The sequence below is a fragment of the Bactrocera neohumeralis genome, chromosome 4, assembly GCF_024586455.1.
Source record: "Bactrocera neohumeralis isolate Rockhampton chromosome 4, APGP_CSIRO_Bneo_wtdbg2-racon-allhic-juicebox.fasta_v2, whole genome shotgun sequence".
Lineage (NCBI taxonomy): Eukaryota > Metazoa > Arthropoda > Insecta > Diptera > Tephritidae > Bactrocera > Bactrocera neohumeralis.
In genome coordinates, this window is record NC_065921.1 from 1,086,190 (window position 1) to 1,113,009 (window position 26,820).

Below are 26,820 nucleotides of genomic sequence, written 5' to 3' on the forward strand. Positions count from 1 at the left end.
AAGCGGGATGATCGTTGTCAATATCATTATCGTGGAAGAGGCCAAACATGACTTACTCGTACGAACGTGATGGAAATAATGAAGTTGTTCAAGACAGAATCGGTCGCACTGTGGTTGTGAACGCATATACACACAGGCACACCTATAGCATCGTACAGCAGTTTATTTTATTACTTATTTACCTTTGTGGATTTGCAAGCAGAAACATATATATACTTACATATGTACCGAAGAGTGAGTGTGCGAGTAGGAACACGAGTCTACGAGTTGTTGGTAATATGGCACGATGGAAAACGGCCAACATTTGTGATCGTCGCTAAGGTGAGCTCAGTTGGAATCCGATATTCGGCGCGAGCGAACGTTGAGCGGAGGCGAAACACGTTGACGACGAACGTAGCAACGACGAATCGTCTCAACCACGATTCCGGCTTTTAACGGTTGGAAACGAATCAGACCGAAAAATTTCCAAGCAATCTTGTGTTATTAAATTATGGCTTTTTGGCCACACGGCAAATGAGCAAATTACAATACGGCAAAAGGCAGTAACTGTTCAAAGCGCGAAATTATCTACATAAATGACACGATAAAGAGATCTTTGTTATGCGAGGCGCCTATTTTCAACGTTAGGGCGTGTATGAGAATTAATTTGTGTGCGAATTGGAACATTTTTGTGCGATTTTCGAAGTTTTTTTGTCAGCGGCTTATCTTGACCATTGCGGGCCTCGCTTTCGGTGTGTGTTTTCGAAGTGGATTGTGTGAAAGCTGTTGGCTCTTTCGAATAGTCAAATAGTGTTTGCTCGGAATAAGCGATAACAAGAAAATGCAAATTCAACGCAAAAGCTGCCAAACTCAAATTGGCGATGCAAATTAACAGTAACCAGCACAACAACAACTGCACGGACGAGTTTTGCATTTTTGATTCAAATTGAAAATATTAAAAAAAAAAACAAAAAGTACCAACTCTTTGAAAGCATTCGTGCAAACGCGTTTAGCTGCGAAAATTTTAAATTAAAAATTTGCAATTTTAATTAATTAACAAAGTAATAAAGACGAAAACAGGGGCCCAGCGGCTGAGCCTAGGCGTGTGTTACGGCATGCTGATGCATCCATGATAAAAAGTCAGAAGAATAGCAGTGACAAAGCAAAGTAATCGATAAAAAATAAAGTGAAGTGGTGAAGCAACAACAATACAAACATACATAAGCAAGGTGAACGCGAAAGAGGCTTATAAATAGCAAAATGGTCACTTCATGTCTTCTGCTGAGCGACAGCTGCGACTATCCCAACAACAGCGGCGCTGTCAAAAACCGAGTGTGCAATAGCGGCGTCGACGAGCACACAAGCGATAAGTCCACCGATAAATGCGTTATTGATACACACCAGCGAAATATGTCAGATGGTGAAATGAGAAATAAAACTAATTTGACCAGTCTTCGTGTTCCAATGATGGCCCTTTTGTCATTGTTGGCCATGGCCAGCGCGCTTGCTGGCGCGGAGGGGGCCGCCGTTTACTCGAGTAAGTGTGTTTATAGCATTTCCAAGAAAAGCAGACATTTATTAACGCAAACATACACCCAAACCTATAAACATATGAAAATGTACCAAATATTAAAAATAGCCTTTGTCTTGCACGGCCAGAGTGGAACAGATGCCAGGCCAAAGGAACTGCTGCCTCTATAGCTTCTTCAACGCCCCAGCAGATTCATTTGGGGCGCAAGTGTTCAACTCATAATTCGCCAATAGTCAATAGTCAACCATAGTTTGCAGCGACTTCTCTGTGAAGCCACCTTCATCCACGTCTGATCTATGCAAGCTTAGGTATTCAGAAGGAAAAAAGAATTTCTGTACATACATACATATGTATATCAAGCGTCAGCCTCGACCTTCACTTGTAGAAGTTAACCAAAGCCTTTAGCGAATATTTCTTATAGAGTTATTGTCTAATTTAATTATGATTTCTTGGGAATATTTTGTTTATTCGGTTGATATTGCTCATAAGTTGGTGTGTCTGCTGGTGTGTCTCCGCAACCGGTTCGCACCATGCTAGGCTGTCAATTACGCAGCGCCGACAACGGCAACAACAAACGACACGTCGCAAACAACAACGACAACAAGGGCAGCAACAGCAACGAATTGACCGCAATTGACCGCCAATTCGCAGCGGACAAGTGAGCATTAATTTCGCCATTGAATATCGATACAAACGTAGACCGTGCCATTTCTCAAGTGTTTACTTTTGAGTATTACGCAAATGTGATTTTTCCGCGTTGAAAAGCGCGGGGAAGCTGTGGTGTCCTGAGTTGATTTGCATTCGAGAAAAGTGTATTGACCTTCGAGGCCGCGACGCCAACGATCAGCTGTCTGCTATTGTATAGCCCCTCGACACTTCCGCTCTTCCGAGACTCTCACTCGCCCAGCATTAACCGCTTATTCAGTGTGTATGTAAGTGTTTGCCCGAAAACCACAAACATCACGTGAAATCCAAGACCAAATACCGTTTTAATAGGTTGGTTCAGAAATGAACGTGGGTCCGCGTCAAAAAATGGGGTATTAAACTATGTATTAGAGAGCTGAGTTTCGTTGTGAACCGGGCGCGTCGCGAAGCCGCTCAGTATCGACATTCTACAAAGCGCAGAGGCGCTCCTCAGCACATCAAATTCATTGGCTCTGCTAATGCTCGTCGTGTAGTTGCATCCAATTGTAACGGCACTTAAGTTCGTAGATCGGCAATATAGCGATCTACACACACATCTTCATACAAACATATAATGTAAATAATGTGCGGTCGTAAGTGTGCCCCCGACGTAACTTGCAACGTCTGCGGCAACTTGTCTTACGTACTTCTCAGTTCACGTTTCTGCTATGCACGAGTGAGTGCCGTTGGAACGGTTAAATATTTACTGTAATTGCAATTATTAATTCATTATACCTTCCCCACTTGCACCGCCCCTCCCCTTTCCACAAACACCGAATTTCTTTTGAATAATTCATTCGAGGTATTATTAGACGGCATGGGCGCGCAGCTTGAGAATCGCTGTCGTTATGCTTCTTCTTCATCATCTTCTAAATACATATGTACATTATTCCATTGGCAATTCGTGTGAAATGCAATTAATGAAGCAACAACACGACAATAAAGTAAAAAAACTTATTGCACCTTTCTATTGAACTCAATTAGCTGGACTTCGCTACCAACACACACACACACACATATTGCTCATATAGGGTGTATGGTTTCGGATTTTTATAACAGCTATGCCTCATCTCCACGCCCATTTGAGCGGAGATATAATAATTTCGAATTGATTAACGCGATCTTGGCAAACGGTTCGACTGGGTGCGGTGTTCTGGTTGGAAAATTGGAAGAAAGCTAAAGACCGCTTAGAGAATGGAATAATTCATAAACCTATTTTAACGGTATAATCAAAGCCACATTTAGACTCAGAGTCTTCTACGCTCTTCATTAGAGGTCAAGGCTCCATGCTCAGAGGCATTAGCCAGTGGGAATGAGAGGCGCAGCGCATTTTCGCCTTGAACTTTATAATTAATGACTTTTCGAAATTCGCAATTTAACTTGAAAAGCGAAGCTCAGAATTGGAATTGAATAGTTATTCACGTGCACTAATTACAAGTTATATAAGTTTATTCAGTTTTATCAATTGTAATGCTACGCTTAATTAATGCCTAGTAGGAGGTGGAGCTATGATATTCGAAAATGAGCTTTGCGAAACACCTGCGGGAGAGTTATTTGCAAATAATTAAGAAAATACTTAATTAATTTAGTCTCCTTTGCTTTCGGGGGCTTGGCTAGAGGTTAAAGAGGTTGAGAAGCGTGGTGGACTTCGACAATAATTCAGAACTCCTCCTCTGGGTTCAAAGTTAGTACTGAAGTGAAAGGAATGTACTAGGAATATTTTAAATTATTTAGAGAAGTCCAAAATAACTTATAGATTGGCAACTTCCGTATTTAGGATTATGGATCTGGTCTTTTGACTGCCACCGAACTCGTTTCCGTTCTTTTGATTTTGACTGTGGAATACAGTGGCGTGCAAAGCATTGATATAAATTGCGAAATAAACGAGTGTAACTGTTACTTCATGGTGTTCATGTGTATGTGTGTGTTTAAGTATCACTGGCAGAACAGAGCACCAAAGCAGAAGCGCTGTGCGGTGGTGCCACGCGCATGCGCAACTGATTTATGCGTCCATTAGAGCGCCAACTCCGGCACGCCTGTTTGATCTCACTTTACGATAACCGCAGCTCGGAGTTGGGAGCTCGAAGGCAGTTTCCTCATACCCCTCGCATATTTTATAGTATTTGGCAACATCGCTGCATATTTATGAGTACCGTTGGTAGCCGTGTCGGTGGCTATTGCCGTTAGCATCTTGCGTGCATCTTTGCCGTTGTTACCTCGTTGCCAAAGCGATATTCTTGCAACACGAAGCGGCAGCAAAGAACAGTCTGTATGTATAATTGCAACGGCAGTCGTAGCGGTAAATGTTCGCTCCGCAGCCGTCTGCTCGCCTCGTTTAGTCGGGCAAGGTGTTCGTTATGTCGCTGCGTGGCAAGATTATTTATTCATTATTGTTTTTCCGGTTGCCGGTCGCATGGCTACTTAGCTAACTGCACTCGAAGATAACTGGGCACCATGTTGTTGCTTGTGGCGTGCAACTTGCACACTTCACGGCTTGACGCACTCACGAAGTCGAGAATTTTTAACGCCATGCACCTGTCACTTCCCACAGAGGTGGCTCAGTGGCTCAGTGGTTCAGATCTTGCTGATAAATGCCCACTATTTGGTGTGTGTGTGTGTGTGTGTGTATATGTGTGAACTACACGTTCATACATTTTGGCAGCGTTTCTTCCTCTTTATTTGTGCCACTGACAGCTAACAGGAGTTTAACTGCTTTTATTAGAAAGTTGACGGGTCGAGATATTTGTCGCTTGTCGCTAGTTGCAAATAGCGAAAACAGAAAAATAATACAAATATATAAAGCAAAGTCCAAACTGTTTGACAATCTCACACCGAGGCTTATTTTACCAATTTTTCTTACGTAGAAATGCCATTCTCGGCCAAACTCTTGGTTCGCTGTCAGGGGCAAATGGTCGTCATTTATAACTGGACTTGCTGAGCCCATCACAAAGTGGGATTAGTCGGTTTGCGTGTCTTCGGTTTTAGTTGTGATTATGAATTAGCCTTTTTCTAACTTTAGAGATGCGTTCCACTAGCCTAATGACCCAGCTGTAGTCATTTCTTCTAGTTTAATAAAAGACATGGCTTAAACATGATTCTACAGTGTTTGTCCGAAAAATAATAGGACTGATTTTCTTCAGCTGCGACTTTACTTCGGAGCGTGCGCGCACCGACTGGTATCGGTAGAGGGCGTTCCCAGCTACTGAACGAGCGGCTGGTGTGTTGTCTCTGGAGAGACAGAACAGCCGAAAATCCAGCATTCGTTAGAGCAGAGGTTCGCGATTAAATTCTGTGTGAAACTCGGTAAATCTGCGACAGAGACGTTTGATATGATCAAGCAGGCTTACCCAGATGCGCTCCGGCACCGCACCGCATTTCTTGTGAACTGCTACCTAACCAAGACCGCATGCCAACGCTTCCGCAGCCGCCCTACAGCCCAGATGTGGCCACCCAGGACGTTTTGTTTCCTTGTCGAAAAGGGCGATGACGTCTTCAATCCTTGGACATCGCAATTTTGAAAGTTTTAAAAGAATTGTAACGATTGATTCAATACATTTTTTTAAATCATCTCAGAGAAGAGGAAGTTTGTCATTCTAAGACCTGGGAAAAGGTGCACTCTAAAGTTCTAATGCTCCGGTATCCTTCGCTTCCACAATGAGAAAGTAACTCACTACTCCAAGAAGATTGAGTTTGAAGAGAGGGAAGAATTCTTGGTATTTGGTATCTTTGAAAGTACAGTATTTTGCTAGAAAGTTGGGTTGAAAATGTTGGGAGCTCTCGTAGACGACCATATACGCATGCTTACAAACATATGTCAGCTTTGGAATGTGTGTCAGCGCCGGCAAAAGTGCGGCTGAGTTTGTTCAACCCATTTAACTAACAAACGATTATATCGCGGAACACGGCCCACCGGCCAAACGACGAGCGGTGCATGACTAGCTAATGGAGGCGCTAAAAGGTTGAGTGCACAAAGCGCCAACGTTCCGCGTTTGTAGGGATGGAACAGTTAACTTCACAAAAGAGGCGCACAAATATTGAAGTGTGTATGTTTGGTTGTAGGCACAATGGAAAGTAATAGTTTGAGCCCAGAAATGAGAAAAACTACCGATCAATTATGTAATTTATTTACTGAATGCTTCTAACTCTAAAATTGGCACCTCATTTTGGAGCTGGCGGGGCAGTGTGTATATGTAGATGCAACATTTTCACAGCCTATTTGCGGGCTTAATGATCGCTAACCGAGCGAATATTTACATTTTTTAAGTAAACTGTTCGTGAACAAAAGTCGAAACGTTCTAGCAACAACAAATGCAACAGCAAACGACGGTTGTGAGCTGTAATTCGGTGAAGTGTAGACAGATTAGCACATACACACACACTTCTATATGCCCATATGTGTCGCTGTGTGTATATGTGTAGTCATGGTGATGAATTGAACCGCAACCTTGTCGGGAAATTGCTTAATGCTTCAAAAGTCAAGCGATGAAAATAGCTCCAATGCGCTCGTCTATTAAACAAGTGCCGCCGAGCATGTGTGGCTGCGTCTATGCACCTGTGTGTGTGTGTGTGTGCGAGTGATGTGTGTGTGTGTATACAACTGAATGAAAAATGTGTTCAGGCATAATTGACACTTTTCACATAATTACACACACTCAGCACAAACGAGCGCCTATCATATGTATGTGTATGTGTTTGTGTTTGTTTGTTTGCCTATTTGTCATTTATTCAGCGGGCCTTTACGACTGCAACAATTGACCCAATTCGTGCTTTTAACAACAACTTTGTTTGTTTTGGTAATGAAAGCATTCTACACAACAACGCAACTGCAATTACATGGATTGTAGTCTGCAGAGCAATGCAGCCGCGACACACTCCTACACACGCACACACATGCGAACGTGTAAGTGCGCACTTGAATGTCTCTAAGGTTGCTGGTTGCTCAAATAAATAATAAAAGTATTTATGTTTTCAGGCGCGCCTACGCTTTGAAGTAGACTCTACAGACACCTGCCCACATGTGGGTATGCCCCTGATGCCGTTATATAATACATACACACATCTGACCGCGGAGTTATTAGGTACTCTTAAACGCCTTGTAGATCACAGAAAGTACAGATGTGTGAAAAAGATAAGATTATCGCAAACAAATACATTTCAATTATTTTACAATTAAAAAGAACTAAATCTCGTCATATACTGTGTAAAGGCTTAGAATATCTTTGACAATATGTGAACGATACCTGCAAGAAATGACAACTCATGTGGTACCCAAACATCGAGCTTCTTTTTGTAGCCAGCCATTTTTAAATGGTTCAAAACCGTTTAATGATGAATGTTAAGTTCTTTATCGATGTCATGGCTGCTTATGTGACGGTCCTGGTCAATCTTTTCCATAAATTCAACGACTTTTTCAACGAAAGGTCGATCAGAGCGAAATTTCCAGAACAGAAGCGAGCGAACTATTGTTGTGCTACACGAATACACGGCATTCTTTCCTTTTTTATACAAAAATTTCAAAATATTGCGAATTTCTTCGTTATTTCAACTCATTTTTGAGCAATATTTGACACAATGACACAATGTGATTGGTAGCACTGGAGATATACGACTGCAACGACATCTATTGACAAAATACGAAAATACTTTTTCGACTCCCCAATATGTATGTTGATGGTAAAGATGTGAGAAGCGGAGATTGCGACCGTTCTTTACCTCGAGATTATTATTATTTATTTTCGAAATTATGAAACGCATTCATAAAGTTCTAGGATGGCTAATAAATAGTAATTTAGTAATTATTGTTTCACGGCTGAAATTATCCCAATCTTTTACAGTAATAACTACTTTATAGCTTTCAAAAATATTGGTGAAATCTCCTCATTGCTACTTTTAAGATTCAACAACTGTGAACGGTAAACTCCATTAACTTAACGCTACGTGATTCCTATAATTCAAAAGCGTCCATAAACCATTCTCCATAGTCTGAAAATAGTCTCCACGCCACACAGGCGCCAAAAACGCGAGAGACAACGCGCATTAATCACATGTGCCTCGTACATATGTATGTATGTATATGGAAGCTACATCTATACATATATATTGAGCTTGTAAGATCGCTCAGCATTTACTGTGCCAAAAAACAGGCAAAGCTTTGTTTGATTTTCTAATTTATTCTTTTGATGATCGCCACTTGAGTGGCTCAGCTGGACAACAGGTTTCGTTGAAAAAAAAAGATTCAAATGTCTGTGTGAGCGTGTGAGTTAAACGCGTTTCGCCATTTTTTTTTATAACAACGCGCTGTTTGTTTTTATTTTTATTGGGTCTAATGAGTACATTCGCCGCCGAGACACTTCTAGATGAATACCCACCAAGAGGTTGGCAAGAACCAACTGAGGACAGCAGCAGCCGGCCAGAACCAATATATGTACATATGTGAGCGAATCAGTATGTAAGCATGGGTGGATTGATTTGGAAACTAAATCTGATTTACATACATACATCAGTGATTTGAGTGACTCAGCAATTGGCCGAGTAGAGGCCAAGGGATTCCCAAAGACGCATTTGATTGAAGTTTTCACCTTTTTTGGAAGCCAACAGTTAAGCGTTCTCCAGTTGTGTTGAATTACTTACAAAATTGCAACGCACAACAACAATTTTATTTTCCGCGGTACTCATGGTACTCGTGGTTCAATTAAAAACCGGTTCCTGCTAATTGGCCCTCGACTCTTTAGGCGCATAGCAACAACTGCTGAACTGCACTCAGATATACTCTCGTAGATATGTATACATATTTACTATATGAAGTGTCGGTTGAAATTATCGACAAAAGGCAAAAGGGTTGAGGTTGTGTGTCGGAATTTCATAACCAATCTATTTTTTCGAACGCAATGTAAAATGAAATCAAAAATAATTAGCTAAAGGAGAGGGGGACTGCTTGCGATCAGGTTGTATTCAATATCCGCTTGCTAACAATTCTCTCTCTTATTCTATCAGTATTCTGACTTTATTTGTGGTTAAAAAAACTTACCGAACTCACACAACTATGAAGTAGTCAAAATTCACCTTTCCACAATCACACTCTATGAGAGTTTATTGAAATGGACTTCAGATGACTAATGGCTCTGATGGAATCAGAAACTTCCATCCGATCAACCGATTGTGATTGCTTCCATGCTTCACCACTCACAAGATCGCAGGCAGAGCACACACACACACACACATCTGTCGCTTATGCGAGTCTATTTGATGTCACTTATCCACCGAGTACTTTTGCACGCCCCATTCATACTTACAAACATAAAAATCACAAATCGGTGTGTATATATGTATGTATGTACTTACGAACGATAATTGCTCTGGCCATGCGTGTAGATTTTAACTTGAACTACTTACGAGTGCTGCCCTCCAACGAGAATGCGCAAAGGTCACTTGTTTTGGAGAATATGTCTAACTCCAAATTGTTAAAAGAATACAGATTTCAAAGTTAGGAAACGAATCTAACGTCATACAGATAAAGGGGGTAACATAAGAACCACACTCGAGGCGGACGGCTTTTGAGTTTTAGAGATTGTTTTAATGTATAAATTGGGCTCTCTGAACTCGTACCTAATTCACATGTCTGCGTAACAAAAGAGTACTATTTGTCGTATAAAGGGAGCTGAATTTGCCTTATCCACTTGCTGTGTTGTTGTTATTTTAGCGGGTACATAGTCCCCGTTAGATTGATAGGGATTAGCTAAGTTGTCGTCGACGTCATTCAAAGGAATGCCCAAAACAAGTGCTGTTTCGACAAGGTTGGATCAAAGGGAGAGTCGTGTCAGATGAGTGGAGTTCGTGGGGCATGCAAAGAGGTGGCCAGTGTCATGCGGAGACTTATTGTATGCAGGACATATGATATATTTGATATGTCGGGGTCTATCCTGGATAAGTAGGAGTTTAACCTGCTACAGTATCCAGAACGACCATATTGGTGCGGCGCAGTTAAGGACCGATCGGCCGATTGCCTTGTATGTTGTCAACAACGTTTCTTTGCCCTTTCCCCATGTGCTGCCGGCTAGCGACTTGGGGATTTTGTTGCAGCTCTGTACTCTGGAGTGAAGGAGCACAGACTGTCAAAAGTTACACCTAAAATCTTAGGATTATTGACAGTCGGAATCTTGATGCCATCGACTCCTTCTTTCAGTTCGTAAGTATAGTCGCTGTGGATTTAGTGGTGGAAAGTATTAAGTTCCGTGCAGAGAGGAAGCGAGAAAAGTCGAAGATATAGCCGCTTAGCTTTGAACAGATGCCATTGATTCCATTGGCCGATGTCAATATCGTGCAATCATCAGCGTTCGAGGTTATAGAAACTCCCTCTGATGGCTGCGGGAGTTTCGAGATATAGAAGTTAAACAATAGCGGCGAGAGGACACTACTTTGTTTAATTCTTCTCAGTTTAGAGTTTTTTCCTCGAAATAGTACGGATGATAGACGACCGCTCAGGTAGTTCATGCATGGTCCTCCCTTCAGTTCTCGAGGGAGCGTATTTTCTTCGATGTCCTGCCCAACTACGGGGATCGTTCTCTCGCAAAAAACGATCTGGGCGTTTATGACGCTAAGTGCTGTGGTGGTACTGTGCACTTTTCGGAAGCCATGCTGGTGGTTTGCTAGGCTCAGGTGGTGAGTGAAAGTCTGGAGTAGCAAGGTCCCAAATTTCTTCACTACTGGGGGAGCGTTATCGGACGATAGGACTCCCCTTTGCTGTAGGGTTTCCCAGGTTTCAGTATTGGACTACTTTCCGACTTTCCACACATCGGGTATTTGAAGAGTGGTTAGCGACAGGTTGAGGATCTTGGTACTCCCGTCGAGTTATCCACTTGCTCGATTCGCCAATACCCAAGAGTATATAGTTTTCGAACCTTGTTTCCTATACACAAATACTGAGTTTTATGCTAGGAGGAATTATCCAGTGCTTAATCACCCTACTTAGATTTAAAAATGGTGCAAAGTTAGTTAAAAATATCGGATTCGCATGAAAAGTACCTGAAACTATATCTGTTTATTAGCGACAGCTTTCTTTATTTGTTCTAAAATATGATTTTCTCAGTTGAGTTCAAGACATAAATGTGTGACCCACTTATTTACTAAAGGTACACACATACATATGTTTATAACATATATATTAATACTTACTTATATGTATATATGTCACATATTTAATTAAATGAAAAGAAAATTTATTTGGCGAATTTGCCAGCGTCAAAAGGTTAATAAACCAGAAGCCAGCGGAGGGCTTAGTAGCAACTGACTCACTTTCAACCCACTTAAGGTTAACGGAAACCGGTGAAATGTACATGAAGCAGCGAACGGCAAAACAACAACAACTGTCGAGATTATAGAAATTTGAATGAATAAAGAAAGGAGTGAATGGCGAAATTCGAAAGCCGAAATCCGAAAAAAGAATGAAATTAGCATGAGTATTCAGCAAAAACACTGCAACAGTTAAGAAACCGCAAAGAGACACAGAAAACGTTGAATGGCATAAGTCAAAAGTAACAAAAACTACAATAAAGCACCGGGTTGAGTTCTCAAATGAATAATTTACAACACACGGCTGCATGGCATACACAAACACACACACACTCGCAGAGACACAGTCATAAATTCATGAATGTCCAAATCGAGTTGATGGCGAAATCACAACAAAGCAAAAAGAAGTGGAAAGATAATGAGATTACAGACATTTCAGCTGGGAAGAACAAGAAATAAGAGGAAAAGAAAAAATCAAATGAAGTAACTCCAGCAAAAAGGAATCAAATGCTAATGAGATGGTTGCGGATGCAGCCAATTGTGCCGCAAGAACGAGTGAATGAGCAAATTGACTGACGGCTGTCGTATGTGTGTCAGCTGCTGCACTTCATTTGCCGTTAGCGGTGCGCTTCATTCCATGGGGAAGTTTAATAGCTTCTGACCCGGTCGAGAGCAGAAATTGCCTTCGCCAGCGCCGCCACTAGAGCGCATTGCATATTAATATTCGCACTTGCCACAGCGTGTCATGGGATCACGCCGCGTTGTGTGGTGGCAAGGCGGCACGCTGTCATAGTGGCAGGTCCCAGGTGCCAGATGGAAGAGCAGATATTAGCTCCTTATGCGTTACGTGGTCTATTTTCGGCGCGCAACAAAGCCTACTTATCTAAGACTCTCTGCTTGGCGGTGTATCTTGTAAATATGGATTTTATCATGCAAACCCACTGCAATGGAAACAGTGCGTTTTCGAATTGTGGGAGTACGCCCTCCAATAGAGCGAGCACTTGATCATGCGAATCTCTTTAATTTATACTGGTCTTGTTCCACAGTAATACTCTTCGAGAATCCGAGTATCTTTACTCTTCCTCGTACTCCTCGCGCTTGCGACAAACCGAAATCAGGAAAACTCATATTTCCCTGTGAATATTTGCTCATAAGTTCAAGTGATTTCATAAATATAATTTATTTAACTCAACCGCGGAAACCCCTGCCAAACAACCTCATGAAACCTGAGTATTTAATTAGGAAAACTTCGCTTGGAAAATATGGCAAGTTTATGATTGTAAGCAAATAAGCATATGCAAATGTGAAATACGAGTATGCAACTCTCCGCATTGCGCAATTGTTAATAATGCGTTGTTGTTGTGTTTTACTTTTTCCTCTTTAATCATTTCACGGGTCACAAATAGACAATACTGAACAGCTTTGAAACTAGAAAAGGTTGACGCTCATTCCCGATTTGCCACCCAGCATTTTTGTATTTATGTACACATGTATAAGTTTAGGTCTACGTATGTGCGTGTGTATCTGTGTGATTGAAAGGCCGAACTCGACATTCAAGCAATTAACTGCGTGAGTGCTGGTTTGATTAATTTACTTAACTCCAACCTTTGACATCGATCCGTCCAAGCAGCGCACAATTAAAAGCGCAACCGAGAACCAACAACAAAAGTAACAAACGTGCAAAAATTGCGAAAAAAATAAACAATGGAACAAGGCGGTCGCGATTTTGAGCGGCGAATATCATTGCAGTTGTGGAATCTTGCAATCAAGGGGCTCCAGATATATGTTATATTCGTGTATATGTGTGTGTGTGTAGAGAAAACGTTGTTGTAGATGGATACGCGCCAATTAAAAATCTACTCCGGCGAGTGTTGTTCGAGCACAGGCCCTATTAATTTATTTAATTTGCCACATTTAGAGGCGCGTAACCACCCACCCTGCAGGAAAAAGCGGGGAGCAATCACAGTTAATTTGGTAAAGCGGTTCTAATATATTTTTAAAATAGTATCTTAACTTCTTAATGACGCTAAAACTGAAAGATTCGGAATGCGTGAGTTTGTCATTTGAATGGTTTCCCTTTATTCACTTTCTTTTTGTTCTAAGTTCAAGGGTTTTAGGAATGGGATCTTTTGAAAAAATGTTCTTGAGATCTTCATAAGATCTTTAAACATTTTTTTCTGAATCTGGCGTTTAAGCAATCGCTCTGGTCGACCTGTCGTTGAAAAGGACCGTCACATAAGCCGCCATGCCATCGCTAAGGAGCTTAAAATTCACCATCAAACGGTTTTGAACCATTTAAAAAAGTTTGGATACAAAAAGAAGCTTGATATTTGAGTACCACATGAAATGTCTGTGAAAAGTTTAATGTACAAAATTAATATTTGCGCTTCTTTACTGAAACGAAATGAAATCGAACCATTTCTGAAGTGAATGATAACAGAAGACGAAAATACGACAATAATGTGCGAAAAAGATCATGGTCCAAACGTGGTGAAGCTCAACAAATGGTCGGAAAGCCAGGATTGAGGCCTCGAAAGGTTATGCTGAGTGTTTGGTGGGATTGGTAAGGAATCATCCACTATGAGCTGCTCCAGCCTGGCCGAACGATTGATTCTACATTTTAGTGTCAACAAGTGATTATATTGAAGCAATCAATCGAAAAAATGGCCAGAACTGATCAACAGAAAGTGTGTGTGTGCCATGGATGGCTTCGTCCTCCATTAGGACAACGCTAGACCACACACATCTTTGATGACTCGGCAAAAACTGGGAAAGCTTGGCTGGGAAGTTTTGATGCATTCATCATATAGCCCTGACCTTGCACCATCCATCATTTGTTTCGGTCAATGCAGATCTCCCTGAAGTAAAGTTGGCTTCAAGAGAAGCCTGTGGAAATTAGTTTATCGCCGAGAAACCAGAGAAATTTTACAGAGATGGAATAATGTCTCTGGCGAAAAAATGGCAAAAAGTGGTCGACCAAAATAGTACATATCCGATTCATTAAAGTTCATTATAAATATATTAAGAAATAAGTTAGAGTTTGATTAAAAATACGAAAAAGCTTTTTCGACGTTTAGCTTCCCCCGAATTTGTATATTTCTTGGCTCAGATTTTCCCACACGCAGGCATGATTTTCAGTTACATATATACATGTATTTGTTCATATCTAACTTGTATATCAGATATAAAAATTAAATAAATTATTTTAAAATTAAAAAGCAAATTTTTTATAATTTATTTCGTTTTCGAATTGTTTTCCAACTGACCCCATTGCACTGGCGATCGGCCGCCCAATTGCTATAAAAGGAGGTCTCTGGGTTAAAGTGTAGCAATTATTCATTCATTTCCAAGTTAACACAAATTATTTTTAACAAAACTAACTTTGAATATGAGTTGATATAAATTTTAACTGAAACACACACTGAAGTAAAGTTTTTCTCTGGTAAATCCCTCTCTAATAGGCCGATCGCAGGTGGGAGAATGACTCAATTTTATTAGTGATTATCACCAGTTTTCCTGTTTAATTTTCATACATTTCTACAATTAGCGACCAGCTGCGGAAAATTATAAACTTTCACTTTTAATTGGAAAATTTTCCCCTCTTTGCTCTTTTAACATACCCCTTCATATTATAAATATATCACCGGGTACACTTGCGCTTATTTCCATGTTTATTTTTCTCGCTAAAGTTGTCATTTTCACCTCGGTTAATACTGAATTATGTAAGAAAAAACCAAAAGGTAAAGCATGTTTACATTAAGGGTGTTCCGTGGCGGGTTTGCTAAATGAATTATCACAATTTCGACTAAATATTTGTACAAATGCTTGCATTGTATGGAGGCACTCACAAACACTGAACTGAACTTTACTGGTAGACGTTATGAGAATAGCAAAGTCCACGCCAAGCCCTCCAGAAAAGCACACCCGAAGCATGAACACATCAGAAGATTATTGGAAAGTGTGTGGAACAAGTTTGGAGGGTGAATTAAATATTTTTCCCATTCAAATTGCTCTTTTGAAGTCGACAGAGTAAGCGCTCGGTTATAATAATCGAAGAGTTTGTGCTATGCAGTGTTTGGAATTCGTCTGCCGATACTGGGATTAGTTGGGTGTTATGACCTTGAGTGCCCTATATTTTATATTCCGTATGACATAAGACAAGGTTGGTTAAGGTGATAAGGTTCACACGTGTCGTTTCGGAGCTTTGCAAAAGCGTTGCAATTCGTTGCTCTTTAAGGGAGTGCATTTACTCACCTAATTGGCATACAGACAAGCAAGTTAGTGAATGGAATTTGTTTGGACAAATCATCAAAAAATTATCACCCAGCGTGGGGCGTGGCCGGTGCTCACCCCTAGGGCAAATGCGGCAAGCATTTTCACACCTCGTGCACTTTTCAATTAAATTAAGAGCCACAAATATTTGTACGAACAATACACATACACACACACTCACAACACCCTCACATACATGCATATGGAGTTACAAGTATTTGCGCTTGCTGTCAAGTCGTTATTGATACGCCATCGATTAACTTGCAATTGCTGTCAACGGACGGACGTAGCTAATTGCATGTGAAATCGCAAAAAAAAAAAAGCAATTGCAAATAAAAGAAAAAGTTACAAAATGCCGCAAAAGCAAACTGCACCAAAACCGCAAGCTGAGAATGAAGACTGTTGCATTGCATCATTTGACACAGTTCTTGAGTAGCGGTAATTGTGGAAAGCGTGTTACTGACACACTCGCTCTTAAGTCATTCGGTTCGCCTCGAAAGTCCAACTGGACCCATTACCATTGCCATTGCCATTACCATTATACCATCATCCAACAGTCTTTCTGCCAGCACACTAACTCCTTCAAAAGTAATAACTAATAACTTGAGAACCGCTTTTTTCGATCTATTGATGAGACCCCCTATCTGATATCTTTCCAGTTATAATGAGCTTATCATTTATGCATCCTCTTTTCCTTTGCAGACATCAATTTCCTAACGAATCCAAAATTCGAGCAGATCTGCAGCGTCCAGCAGGAGCATTACATCGAGAGCGACGGCAAGGAATCTAGTCTAATACTTGAATTTGCACCCGGCGTTTTAGCTGAGAAGCGTCATCTGTGCACACGCATCCTCAGCGCCCCCGCCAACTACGGCTTCATCGTACGCCTCATTTTACCAAAGATACGACGCAATCGTCATGGCGTCACGGCCAAAGCTAACGCAGACGGTGTTGTAGGACCGGCGACCGGCAGCGGCGGAACATCGGGCACAGTTACAGCAGCAGCGACAGCGTCGGCAGAAGCTGATGGCACGGATGCAAGCTCTGGAACGTCTGGCAGTGGCATGCCTGCTCTCAGCGGCATGACGTCATTGATTGACAAAATCAATGCATCCGTTAGCAAGTCAGCCAAGCCGACGAGATCGTGTCCGCTGTCGATTGTGAGTATTATGTCTTTAGCTTTACTTAGCATTTTTAATTTATTTTAAAGAATTTCAATTTGACGAAATATCTTCACAAAATTTTATAAAAATCATTATGTTAGGAACCACTATAATCTCTTACGAAATTGTTCAGCATGGACCCATAAAGCATATAACTTTCGTCATATTTTAATTTTATTCCATAAAAAATACACCTGTGAAGGGTATTACAGCTTCGGTGCAGCCAAAGTTAATATTTTTTCTTTGCTTTTGTTTTGGTTCGATTTTGCTTTAGTAAGCAATCTTCAAAGGGCAATAAAACCGTTCAAGAAAGCTGTATGCTTTGAGTTACACTTATTTACCTTTAGATTGTGAATAAAAAATAGGTGCTGGGATTCGCTTTAAAAACTTTTGGCTCCAAGTTTACCAGAACAGGAGATCCAGCTTCATTCATTCTAAAAGAAATAAGTTAATACTTTTCCGCACATTAGGACAATGGTTAAAAAGGCAAGACCGCATACCATCCATTTTGTAATGGACTACGGCCCTTTTGTGGAATGGATTAATATTAAAGCTTTTTGCCAAGACTACGTAGAATAAGATGATCCCTGCCTCTCAGACATAACGCTGACTTTGGCCACAGCTCACATTCGTTACTCTTGTCGGAGCATACAATGTCGGTGGTGCCAAGCGCCCTCAGCAATTTTGTGAACGACGCAGCTTCTGCAAGTGTCCAATTAGAGTCTTTAACTGAAATATTTTGCTTCAACACCGAATGATTAGACTCCATTACCGAAAAGCATGTGTCGGCTGCGCTAAAAATAAGCGTAATCGTACACGGCTTCGGCGCGGAGCTAAATCTGGCGCCGCTTTGGTCACCCCCCCCAATTTGTGTGCTGTATTTTGGGCTCGACTGATTTGCGAGTAATTAGCGAGTTACTAATTTGATTTTCCAATTTGTCTTTCTCACTCTTTTTGCTTTCAAAGTACGCAGCTGGGAGATGTGTATTTCGAACAAGTTCCGCAGCACTGCGCTTAAAGTCAGACTGGCCGAGTTGCTACGAATATTATATAAACAATCTCATTAAAAATCTAAGTAAAATGTGAGAACCTCAAGCAGGAGCATTGTGTATTTTTAGCAAGCTCACATTTCCACTTATGGCTTTCGTGTTTGCTCCGCGATTATACCTGTGTGTATGTGCGCATGTGTGTGTGCGCGAGTGGTAATGCGATAACTTGAAAATTGCCAAATGCGTTTTTTCTTTTAAGCCGATTTCAGTTTCAATGTGAAATAATCTCATTTTCATGTCGAAACTGAAAGCGCGGACGATGTGTGTATGTGAGTGTACTAACCCATGTATGTGTTATTTACTCCAACAAATGTTTGTGTGCCTTATTGTACTCTGCGCATGCGCACATGAATTTCGCACGGTTTCGTGCACAGGCAGCCATCAACCATTGCTGCTGGCACTCAGTTGCCCAGTCAGTCAGTCAGTTGGTTGACGGCCCGACAACGAGTAGCTCACCTTTTGGGTTACACATGCGTGGTTGGCCAAACGTAGACACTAATGATGAATCACGGTGAATCTAATGTCGCCGGCGCACTTTGGGCCAGTGCAAGCACATATTCATAAACTCGAATGTGTGTGTGCGTTAATGTATTTTCGGCTTCAGTTTTTTGTTTCTTTTTCTCAAATTCAAAAATTTGTTGATTTTCTAAACTCAAATGTGTTGTCCGATCTTGTCCGCTTACCTTCCGGTTTGCACTTGCGTGCTCTAATGGCATTAGGGTTAGGAAGGAAGTCATTCGCTTTCTGCAGACAACCGGACCGTATCGGCAGAGAAAGAGAGTATGCTTCTCAAGTCTAATATAATATAAATTTCGGGGTTTCTTCACTTAGTAGGGCAGCGAATAAACAGAGACCACATGCACCCATTTAGTTCGTAACAAAATTCATTTTAGCATTGAAGTGTCTAAGAGAGTTCTGTAATCGAACGGAAACATATATGGAACCAGAATAAGCGGCATAAGCATCCCGTGTTGCAAAGGGTTCCAATCCAAATTAATATAAAATTGTATATCTTGCAGACCATTTTTTGATTCTCTGGCCTCAGTTGTGGGCTATTGCTTCAAAACAGTTTCTGTGACCTGATTCAATAGCTAATTTTCTAGGAAGCAAACTCTTCGTCCACTTCATTTCAAATTCATAACTGGAAAAGTCAATTATCCAAATTCGCATCCCAACATTTTATAATTTTTTTGTCGGCCCTTTATATTGTATTTTCATGACCAGCTTGTGTAGCTGTTGCTAAAGTCGATAATTTTTATTGTTTATTTTTTTCCATTAATTACACCCAGCAACACATGTTCCGCCAAGTTAACGCTTCGCTAAGATTTTTTCTTTCGCTTTGTCGCATGTTCTTGTTTGCTTCGCTTGTATTTTCATTGCGCTTACATATGTGGGTATGTACGATGCACATATATGGACAGACGTGGACAATGAAATGGAAATTATTATTAAAATGATCTCATTCTCACCTTGAATTGCTTCAGTTTAGCGCCAGTCAACAGTTGGCAGTTTGCAATTGGAGGCGCTTCACCGTCGAAACAGTTGTAATCTTCTATTTTTTCGTTCTTTTTGGTTGAAGAAACAGAGTCTCATTCGGCGGTAAAATCCGATGGCCTTCAATGGAACTATTGGAAACGAGATAATTGCAAAGACAAATTGAATGAATTAAAAGCTTTTCTTAAATTTGAGGTTTTGATGCACACATACATACACTCAGCTGCCCCGCACTAGCGCACATTACTTGAACACATGTTGTCTTTGGACGTCTCTAATATTCAGGCAGGTAGAAACTCACAATCAAATCCAATCTAGACTCTGCGGAATGAATCAAGGGAAGCTAATAGTTCCAGATCAGAGGATTGGAAATTCTGGTTGTGATGCGATTTGCTCTACTGGGATCTCATTAGCTAGCCCCACTGGTCTATTCTCTCTTTGCCTAAAGCAGGTAAAACTTTCACGAATTTCGAACTTCTTTCTTAGTACTCAAGACCTGCTGGTTACATAAGTTAGGTTAGATTCATCTGGTCGACAAATAAGCCACGCATAGACTAGTTTGGTCCTATGCTATACCAAATCGAATTCACATGCTAAGTCCAAGAAGAGTATGTAGTCATCGTTTAGGATGCCTGCGCTTGACGCGAATTTTAACAGACTCTGCGGCCTCACTGTCGATACCTCCTCCAGTGTATCATACTGTGCGGAACCCAGATGCTTAAAGGATAGTCTTGCCAATGCGGGATTAGTACACAAGAGATGCTCCATTGTTTCCCTTGTGCCCCGCTCTAGGCATTTTCTGCAGTTTTCTCGTTCTGTTAGCCCCATTTTGCGGGCATAGCTTTGTTTCAAAAGTGCAGTGACAAATAATAATATATATTGAGAAAATTGGGTTTGATTTTTTTCAAGTACGGCTCCTAAGAAGAGTTGCTGCAATCCCACATTCATAACCGCTAGCGTCAGGACCTATGCTACTCCATAGAAATGCGACTATCGTATGGTGATTAAACATTTGTGCCATTAAACGAAATATCCAACAAAGTTGAAACCTCTCAGTAAATAATTTTATATACATGTATGAATATATGTATGTTATCTCATGAGTGTACATTAGTAGGTATGGTTACTTTCGCTTGAATGAAGCAGGAAGCGTTGTCGAGCGTATTCAAAACGGCTTTATTCCAATACCTTTTGTTTTTGAAAGCGCTGCGAGTCTTATTTACATACATTTCCATACAATGGCCTCAGCTACTGCCTTCCCATTCAAGAAAACACATATATTTTGTTTACTCATCCGCGGAGGCAACCAGTTCGTTAGCCAACCGTCCGGCGGACCAGGTTGGCAAGCGTTGAGGTGGCCAAGGGCTGGTTTCTTACAAAACAAAAACCAGCAAGCGAATCTTCCACTCCGACAGCTCAGCTTGTTTTTCTGGTAAAATGTTGCTCCACAACAACAACAACCAAATGTAAAAAACATTATAACTTTTGATTTATAAGTGAATGAATTTCGGCAGCTTGGCTCCAGGGTCCGGTTGGGCTCTGCACAATTGGCGGAAGCTTGTTGCTTGTAGTAATAAAACTTGTGAGTCGGTGGATTTCGTGCAAAGATTTCAAAATTCATTATATAATTTGCTTACATCTCTTTCCCTTTGCTGTCCAGTCTTCTACATAAAAAATATTCAACGCAAGTCAGAGGTTATATTAGAAACATATTAGCATTATACTACAGACATCAGGCCTAAAGTAAATGAGCTAAACTGTATGCAAATCTCTCTAACTCCAGCCCTGGGGCTTTACCTCGAGAATAATCCGTATCCGATCAACGCTTTGAGACACATCTCTTGAATGAGTTTATTCCAGCTGATACTTGTGGAGACTATTTCCTTCAGACACGTAGCCATATGGTTTGACAATCCGTCGCTGTTGTCCGTCCGTATTATTTTATTTCGGGTGCAACTATATGGGCGGCGGCGGACGCGGTAACCTTGAAGTGTGAGCATAAACGCTGAATTCAATGCACACATTCGTACATACATACAGACACATGTTTATATGAGAGCTTGGCGAAAAAGAAGAAGAAGCAGTCTAAAAGTAGAACAGAGCCAAAAATAAACCGCGTCTCCGGTGAAAACATTAGTTATTTGCCCAAGTGCCACAAAACGAACAGTAAACGATGCAATAAATGACAACAATAAAATATGACAACTGAAATATAATTAAACGAGCAGCGCGCGGCAGCAACAATGCGTCAGCCGAGAGTAAGCGTGGCGTTTGAATTTGTACAGCAAGCAACTGGGTGTCGCCCCGGTGAGGGCCAGGCATGTGGGTGTGTGCGCACGCTTGGGAGCTGTTCGCGATTCGGGCAGTCAAAGTGTCAGGCTTGGGCATTTGCATGCGGTGAATGAAACTTCGTTTCCACTGGCACACGACTGGTGGGCGGCTGGGTGTGGCACATTAATTCATACATACAAATAAACACGCACTTATACATATACACACCGCCATATACCGCCGCAGCGCCACAGCTGGAAAACGAACTAGCTCCAAGGTGCTCCGGTCCTGGACTAATTAGACACATTACGATATACATCATCTTCAATGCCCAAAGCTCATTTTTGACCTGAGCATCTCATAGTACTCAACGAAACTCTGTCAGGCGTATATCAGGGCGTCCTCATTTTCATCTCATCGTTACGTTAAGCGTACTTCAGAACTTAACGAATCTGGAACTCATCGAAGGATTTCCTGCAGGGTATCTTCTCGTATGAATGTGTGCTATGAATAAGCCATGAATTGGGCAGTCAAATATTTGAATTATTTGATCTATTGGCCTTAAAATAATTGTTCTCTGCCGAATTGCATATTTAACGACCGTTATTGATTTTACATTGTTTGCGTACTCACACACATAACGCATACATACGAGAATATTCGTGTCACGCGCGCCACTGGCGGTATTGCTCAGGCTGGCAGCTTCAAATAAATATCGCAAAGTTTATCGCCACGCAAAATTGTGTGTGAGCGAACACTTGGACAATTTCCAAGTCGCACGCCCTGGCGCTGGAGCATGCGTAGGCGTGAGCGTGAGCGTCTTTATGTTCTGATGGAAATGTGATTTCAACGCCAAATCCGGTTGTTTTTTGTTGATCTGCGCATTTACTTTCCTGATTATAAAAGTATTACTTTTGACTGAAATACTTCTACCTAACCGAAGTCAAAAGCAATTAATATGCATATACATAGATAGTTACAAATAAAGCACTTCCAAGACGCTTAGAAGAGTACTCTTCTAAAGGGCGCTTTCGCTGTGACCTGTCTGACGAAGATGGATCTTTTTCATGACCGAAATACACTCGTCGGCTTGCGATTACTAAGGATATGTTGTAACTAGAGACCGCTTAGGGATAGGGCCCGCCTCAGACTTCTAAACAACGTGTTCTGAAGGTCAACCCTCCCTATTTGTTACTAATATCTCATCATCCCACATATTCTGGCCCATTTACAGATTAGTCGCGACCACATAGAGACTCCGCCGACGCACATGCTGCTGCCGTGAGCAGAACAACGAGTTCTCCTCTGAACAACAAAAACAAACGATATCTTCTAATGTTGTTATAATTTACTTAAGCGAATGTTATTGTTAATGTAAAGCACGTTCGCAATTAATTGAAATCATGTCGCTCGGCGTCGTTTTTATTGTTGTGCGCCGAGAATGTTTCGTGCCCATTTTGGTTAGCAATATTTTTCAATTGCGAACAGCAGCAATGCGACTTAATTATTCTCCCAAGCATTACAAGCATTCCTTCGCAGACATCTTGTAATCAACAGCAAATGTCTGGAATAATAATAAAGCTGATTTGTTTTTGTTTTTGTTCTGGTTCTGTTTTGAATACAGTTCAGCTCTTTGGACTTCCACACGCCGCAGTGGCGACTCGACCCTTGTCAGCTGGAGGACACAGCGCCGGAAATGGATGATCCCGTTCGGCTGTTTCATGGACGCGTGCGCATAGTCTGGGAGCACGGCCACCACAAGCTGCATTCGAAATTGATGGTCACCGCCTTGGGCAAGGGCGAGCAGTGCCGCAGTGAAAAGAAGCATCAATGCCTGAGAATCGGGTAAGTTATTTGCCAGAAATAAACGTAATATTATCTTTAATATTTATCTTTTATAAATCTCGGGTTTTTTGCAGTGACGAACCAATTCTCTGCATTTCTAAAGATCTCGTCTGCGACGGCATTCGGCACTGCCCGGTTAGCAATGAATACGATAGCGATGAGGACTATGATATGTGTTGGAAGCGCCGGCGCTACGGTGAGCCAATACCACCTGCCATGGAGACCGACATTTTCGAACATTTTGCCTTGGAGGTTTTCCGCAATTTATTTGCCTTCGATGTGCCGACACGCGGTGAGACAACGACGACCGCAACCGTGGCTGCGGATGCAGCGTCTACGAATGAGGGTGTTGCTGGTAGCGCGAATAGCACAACATTGCGCAAAGTGGACTCGAAGCAAACGGGTCAGTCCGGTTCGAATGATACAAGCAAAGGCGCGAGCAACGCTACAACGACCACAGCGCAAGTCGACACGAATACCACTGAAAGCTCTGGGGGTCATCACCGTCGCAATTCGACACGATCTGGCCTCAACTCGGATCTCTCGAAGTACGGGCCGTGGGGTTATCTCATGCTGGGCATGCTATTGTGTGGCGGCGCCTTGCTGATTTGTGGACTTTGGGGTAAGTTTTAGAGGAATTTGGTGCTTTTGCTTGTTTAGCTTTGTGCAGCTGTGGATTGTTCCATTTGAGTAATGAATTTTCTCTTTATATTTTGGTTTTTTTAACTTAATCATCTCATACAATAACAACTATATACAACACGCTGCATTCCACAAACACACGCACACGAACTAACCCCCGAATGAAACCCACATCGCTTTCCTGCTTTACATTATTATGAACACCATCTTCCACTCCAAACAATAACGTCCACAAAAATCCGAATACGGTCCACATAAACACTTAAATTATAATACTTACTCATTATCCATTCTTATTGTTCTATTTCCGTCATTTTCACATACTTGACACCACTACACGAAACGAATGTTCTTGATCGGTCTGTAAATATTTCGAAAATTCTACTTCATCGCGAACTAAAATCACAAAAACTAACTACAACAACATTTAAAAATTGTGGACGACGACCCACGCACAATTCACATGTGAAAAATATGCGTTACTTTTTACTAAAACCATTTGAATATATTTAAAAAATGCCGTATACCTCCCACGAACCTCGATTTCGGAAACTCTTTTCAATTCGTCCCGGGAAAATTTGCACATATCTCCATTTCCATCCGTCTATCCATCCATCCATCCACGTTTTAAATTGGTGACCCAATTCTTACGCCTCCGCCTTCTTTCCTTCCTTCCTTCCAGTTTGCTGTTGTCGCTTAAGCTTTCACATTCAAACCATCCGTTCACTTTCAGCCTCTGCCTCCCAGCACGCGACCCAAAACGAACGTGAATCGGCGCTACAGAGCAGTGCGGCTGCCGCAGCCGGTGATCTTCAGACGGGCAGCGCCTCACCACCCAATTACGAGGAGCTCGATCCGCCGCCCGCCTACTCGGTACTCTTCCCCAATCAAAAGGCGGCTTCCAGCACAACGCTAAGCTCCCTGGGCGCTGCAGCGCTCATGCCGCCGACAATAGCCGCCGTCGCCGTAACAACGCCAAATGGCACAGTGATGACAATGTCCGCCGGAGGAGATGGGGCTGCAGCGCCCTCGGCAGCAACAGCAACGACAACATCCGCGGCAGCGTCCGTCTCGCCAGCAGCTAGCTCTACAACAACGTGCGTGCAGCTCGAGAGTGCAACGTGCAGCTCGCAAGCGCACTGAAGACAACTGAGAGCCCGTGTGGTACCTGGAAAAGCGACGTCGCCTAATATTACTAAATACTATAGCGTAGAGAAGAAGTTTTTCTGATTTTCCAAAAAAACGACTGACTTTTTAGTTCGATTTAAGATTTAACTTAGTTATACGACAACTAGCGAGCTCATTTGTTAGGTTAGAAATTCGAAAGGATATTTTTTGTGAATGTGTTGTGCCCTCGAAACTTTGATCTTGCAGCGAAGCCTTTTAAATATTTGATTAAACTTTTTTATATGTGTCCCTGTCAGCTAAATGAGGTGCTTACAAGGAAATCCTGCTTTCCAAAAGTAAATATGATGTCTACCATGGGATCCAGAAAGAACCGTTTAGAAGCTCTGAAGAGTATATAAAGCTCTGGAAGCTTCAAGGAAGCTAAATCATTGAACGATTTGGTGAAAGCACACAAAAATTAATTTCGGTTAAGGATAGTTTTGTTGTTACTTGACTACCAAACTTTAGTTTCCTAGCAGAATAAAAATCTGAGGCAAGCTTTTATCCATATTTTAAGAAAGCAGTATGCATATATCAATTAAGCAGACGAAATTATAGAATGAAAAAGTAAAATAAAGCTTGGAAAGCTCGAAAGCTCCTGAGAAGCTCACGCTCCGTAGTTCCAGCTGCTTGCGATTTTTTTATTGTTTGACGTCCCTTAAAACTTCGCTTTATATTTTAATCTTTCGTTTCTTCCACAGCAGATTGAAACAACGCGACCACAACAATGAGCGAGTATAAATAATCTAGGTTATGTTGTAGTATCAAATGTCCATAGAATGAGAGCAGATCGTTGTGTACTTGTTTAAGTTATTTTAAATAGGGGTTAACTTGATATCTGTATGTATTTATGTGTTTAAGTGCTAATATGCATACTGGAGAATTGTAATTTAAAACTAATACTAATTTATTGTAATGTGATATAAGTTAAAGCGTATCTCGACGTGTAAGCAAAATTATAAATGCAAAGTAGATACTTAGTAGGAAAACAACAAATCAACAACAAGAATAAATATAATACGAAATGACTTTTACAAATAAAAATTTCAAAAAATTCGCTTAAATTCATTTTCGGGGATCGTAAAAAGTTTGTACCGAGGAGTAGCATTTTTGTCTATTAGATTCGCACTTCCTTCAGAAGGACCTGGGAGGATGGTACATATCCAACAAATAATTAGCGAGACATATTATTGAAGAATAAGATATGTAAATCAAATTGAGTCTTCTACTTACCTGATCAGTGTGGAAATATTTTTCATACGCCGATCTTTTACTAAAATTTCTTCACAAATTCCATAAATCCACGAAGTTTTAACTTTTAGCTTAAGATAACAGTTTTCACATACCAAAGCACATTGGGTAATGGTTTTGGGGATAAAAGTTGCGTGCTTGAGCCCAGCTACGTAGAAAACGAAATTCGAAACCGATCTTAACG

The 26,820-nt window shown here is 41.3% G+C and overlaps 1 protein-coding gene across 2 annotated transcripts; it reads left to right on the forward strand.

The window, feature by feature from the left end:
- The first annotated feature begins 303 nt into the window (after positions 1–303).
- Positions 304–26,004, forward strand: LOC126755422 (uncharacterized). Of its 2 annotated transcripts, none has more exons than XM_050467976.1 (5): positions 304–1,516; positions 16,457–16,914; positions 23,356–23,576; positions 23,651–24,198; positions 24,901–26,004. In XM_050467976.1, exons 1-5 carry the CDS (start codon positions 1,240–1,242, stop codon positions 25,359–25,361), a joined length of 1,965 nt encoding a protein of 654 aa, XP_050323933.1. In that variant the 5' UTR covers positions 304–1,239; the 3' UTR covers positions 25,362–26,004. The 2 variants fall into 2 exon arrangements, with proteins under 2 accessions (XP_050323933.1, XP_050323934.1); XM_050467977.1 differs by having other exon boundaries at positions 306–1,516; positions 24,952–26,004.
- The last annotated feature ends 816 nt before the right edge of the window (positions 26,005–26,820 follow it).

Bases quoted from the DNA above. Each gene is read 5' to 3' on its own strand.
- LOC126755422 (XM_050467976.1), top strand. From the start codon at position 1,240: ATGGTCACTTCATGTCTTCTGCTGAGCGACAGCTGCGACTATCCCAAC. The intron at 16,915-23,355 runs GTGAGTATTATG...TTTTGAATACAG, and splicing joins GATCGTGTCCGCTGTCGATT to TTCAGCTCTTTGGACTTCCA. The intron at 24,199-24,900 runs GTAAGTTTTAGA...CCTTCCTTCCAG, and splicing joins GCTGATTTGTGGACTTTGGG to TTTGCTGTTGTCGCTTAAGC.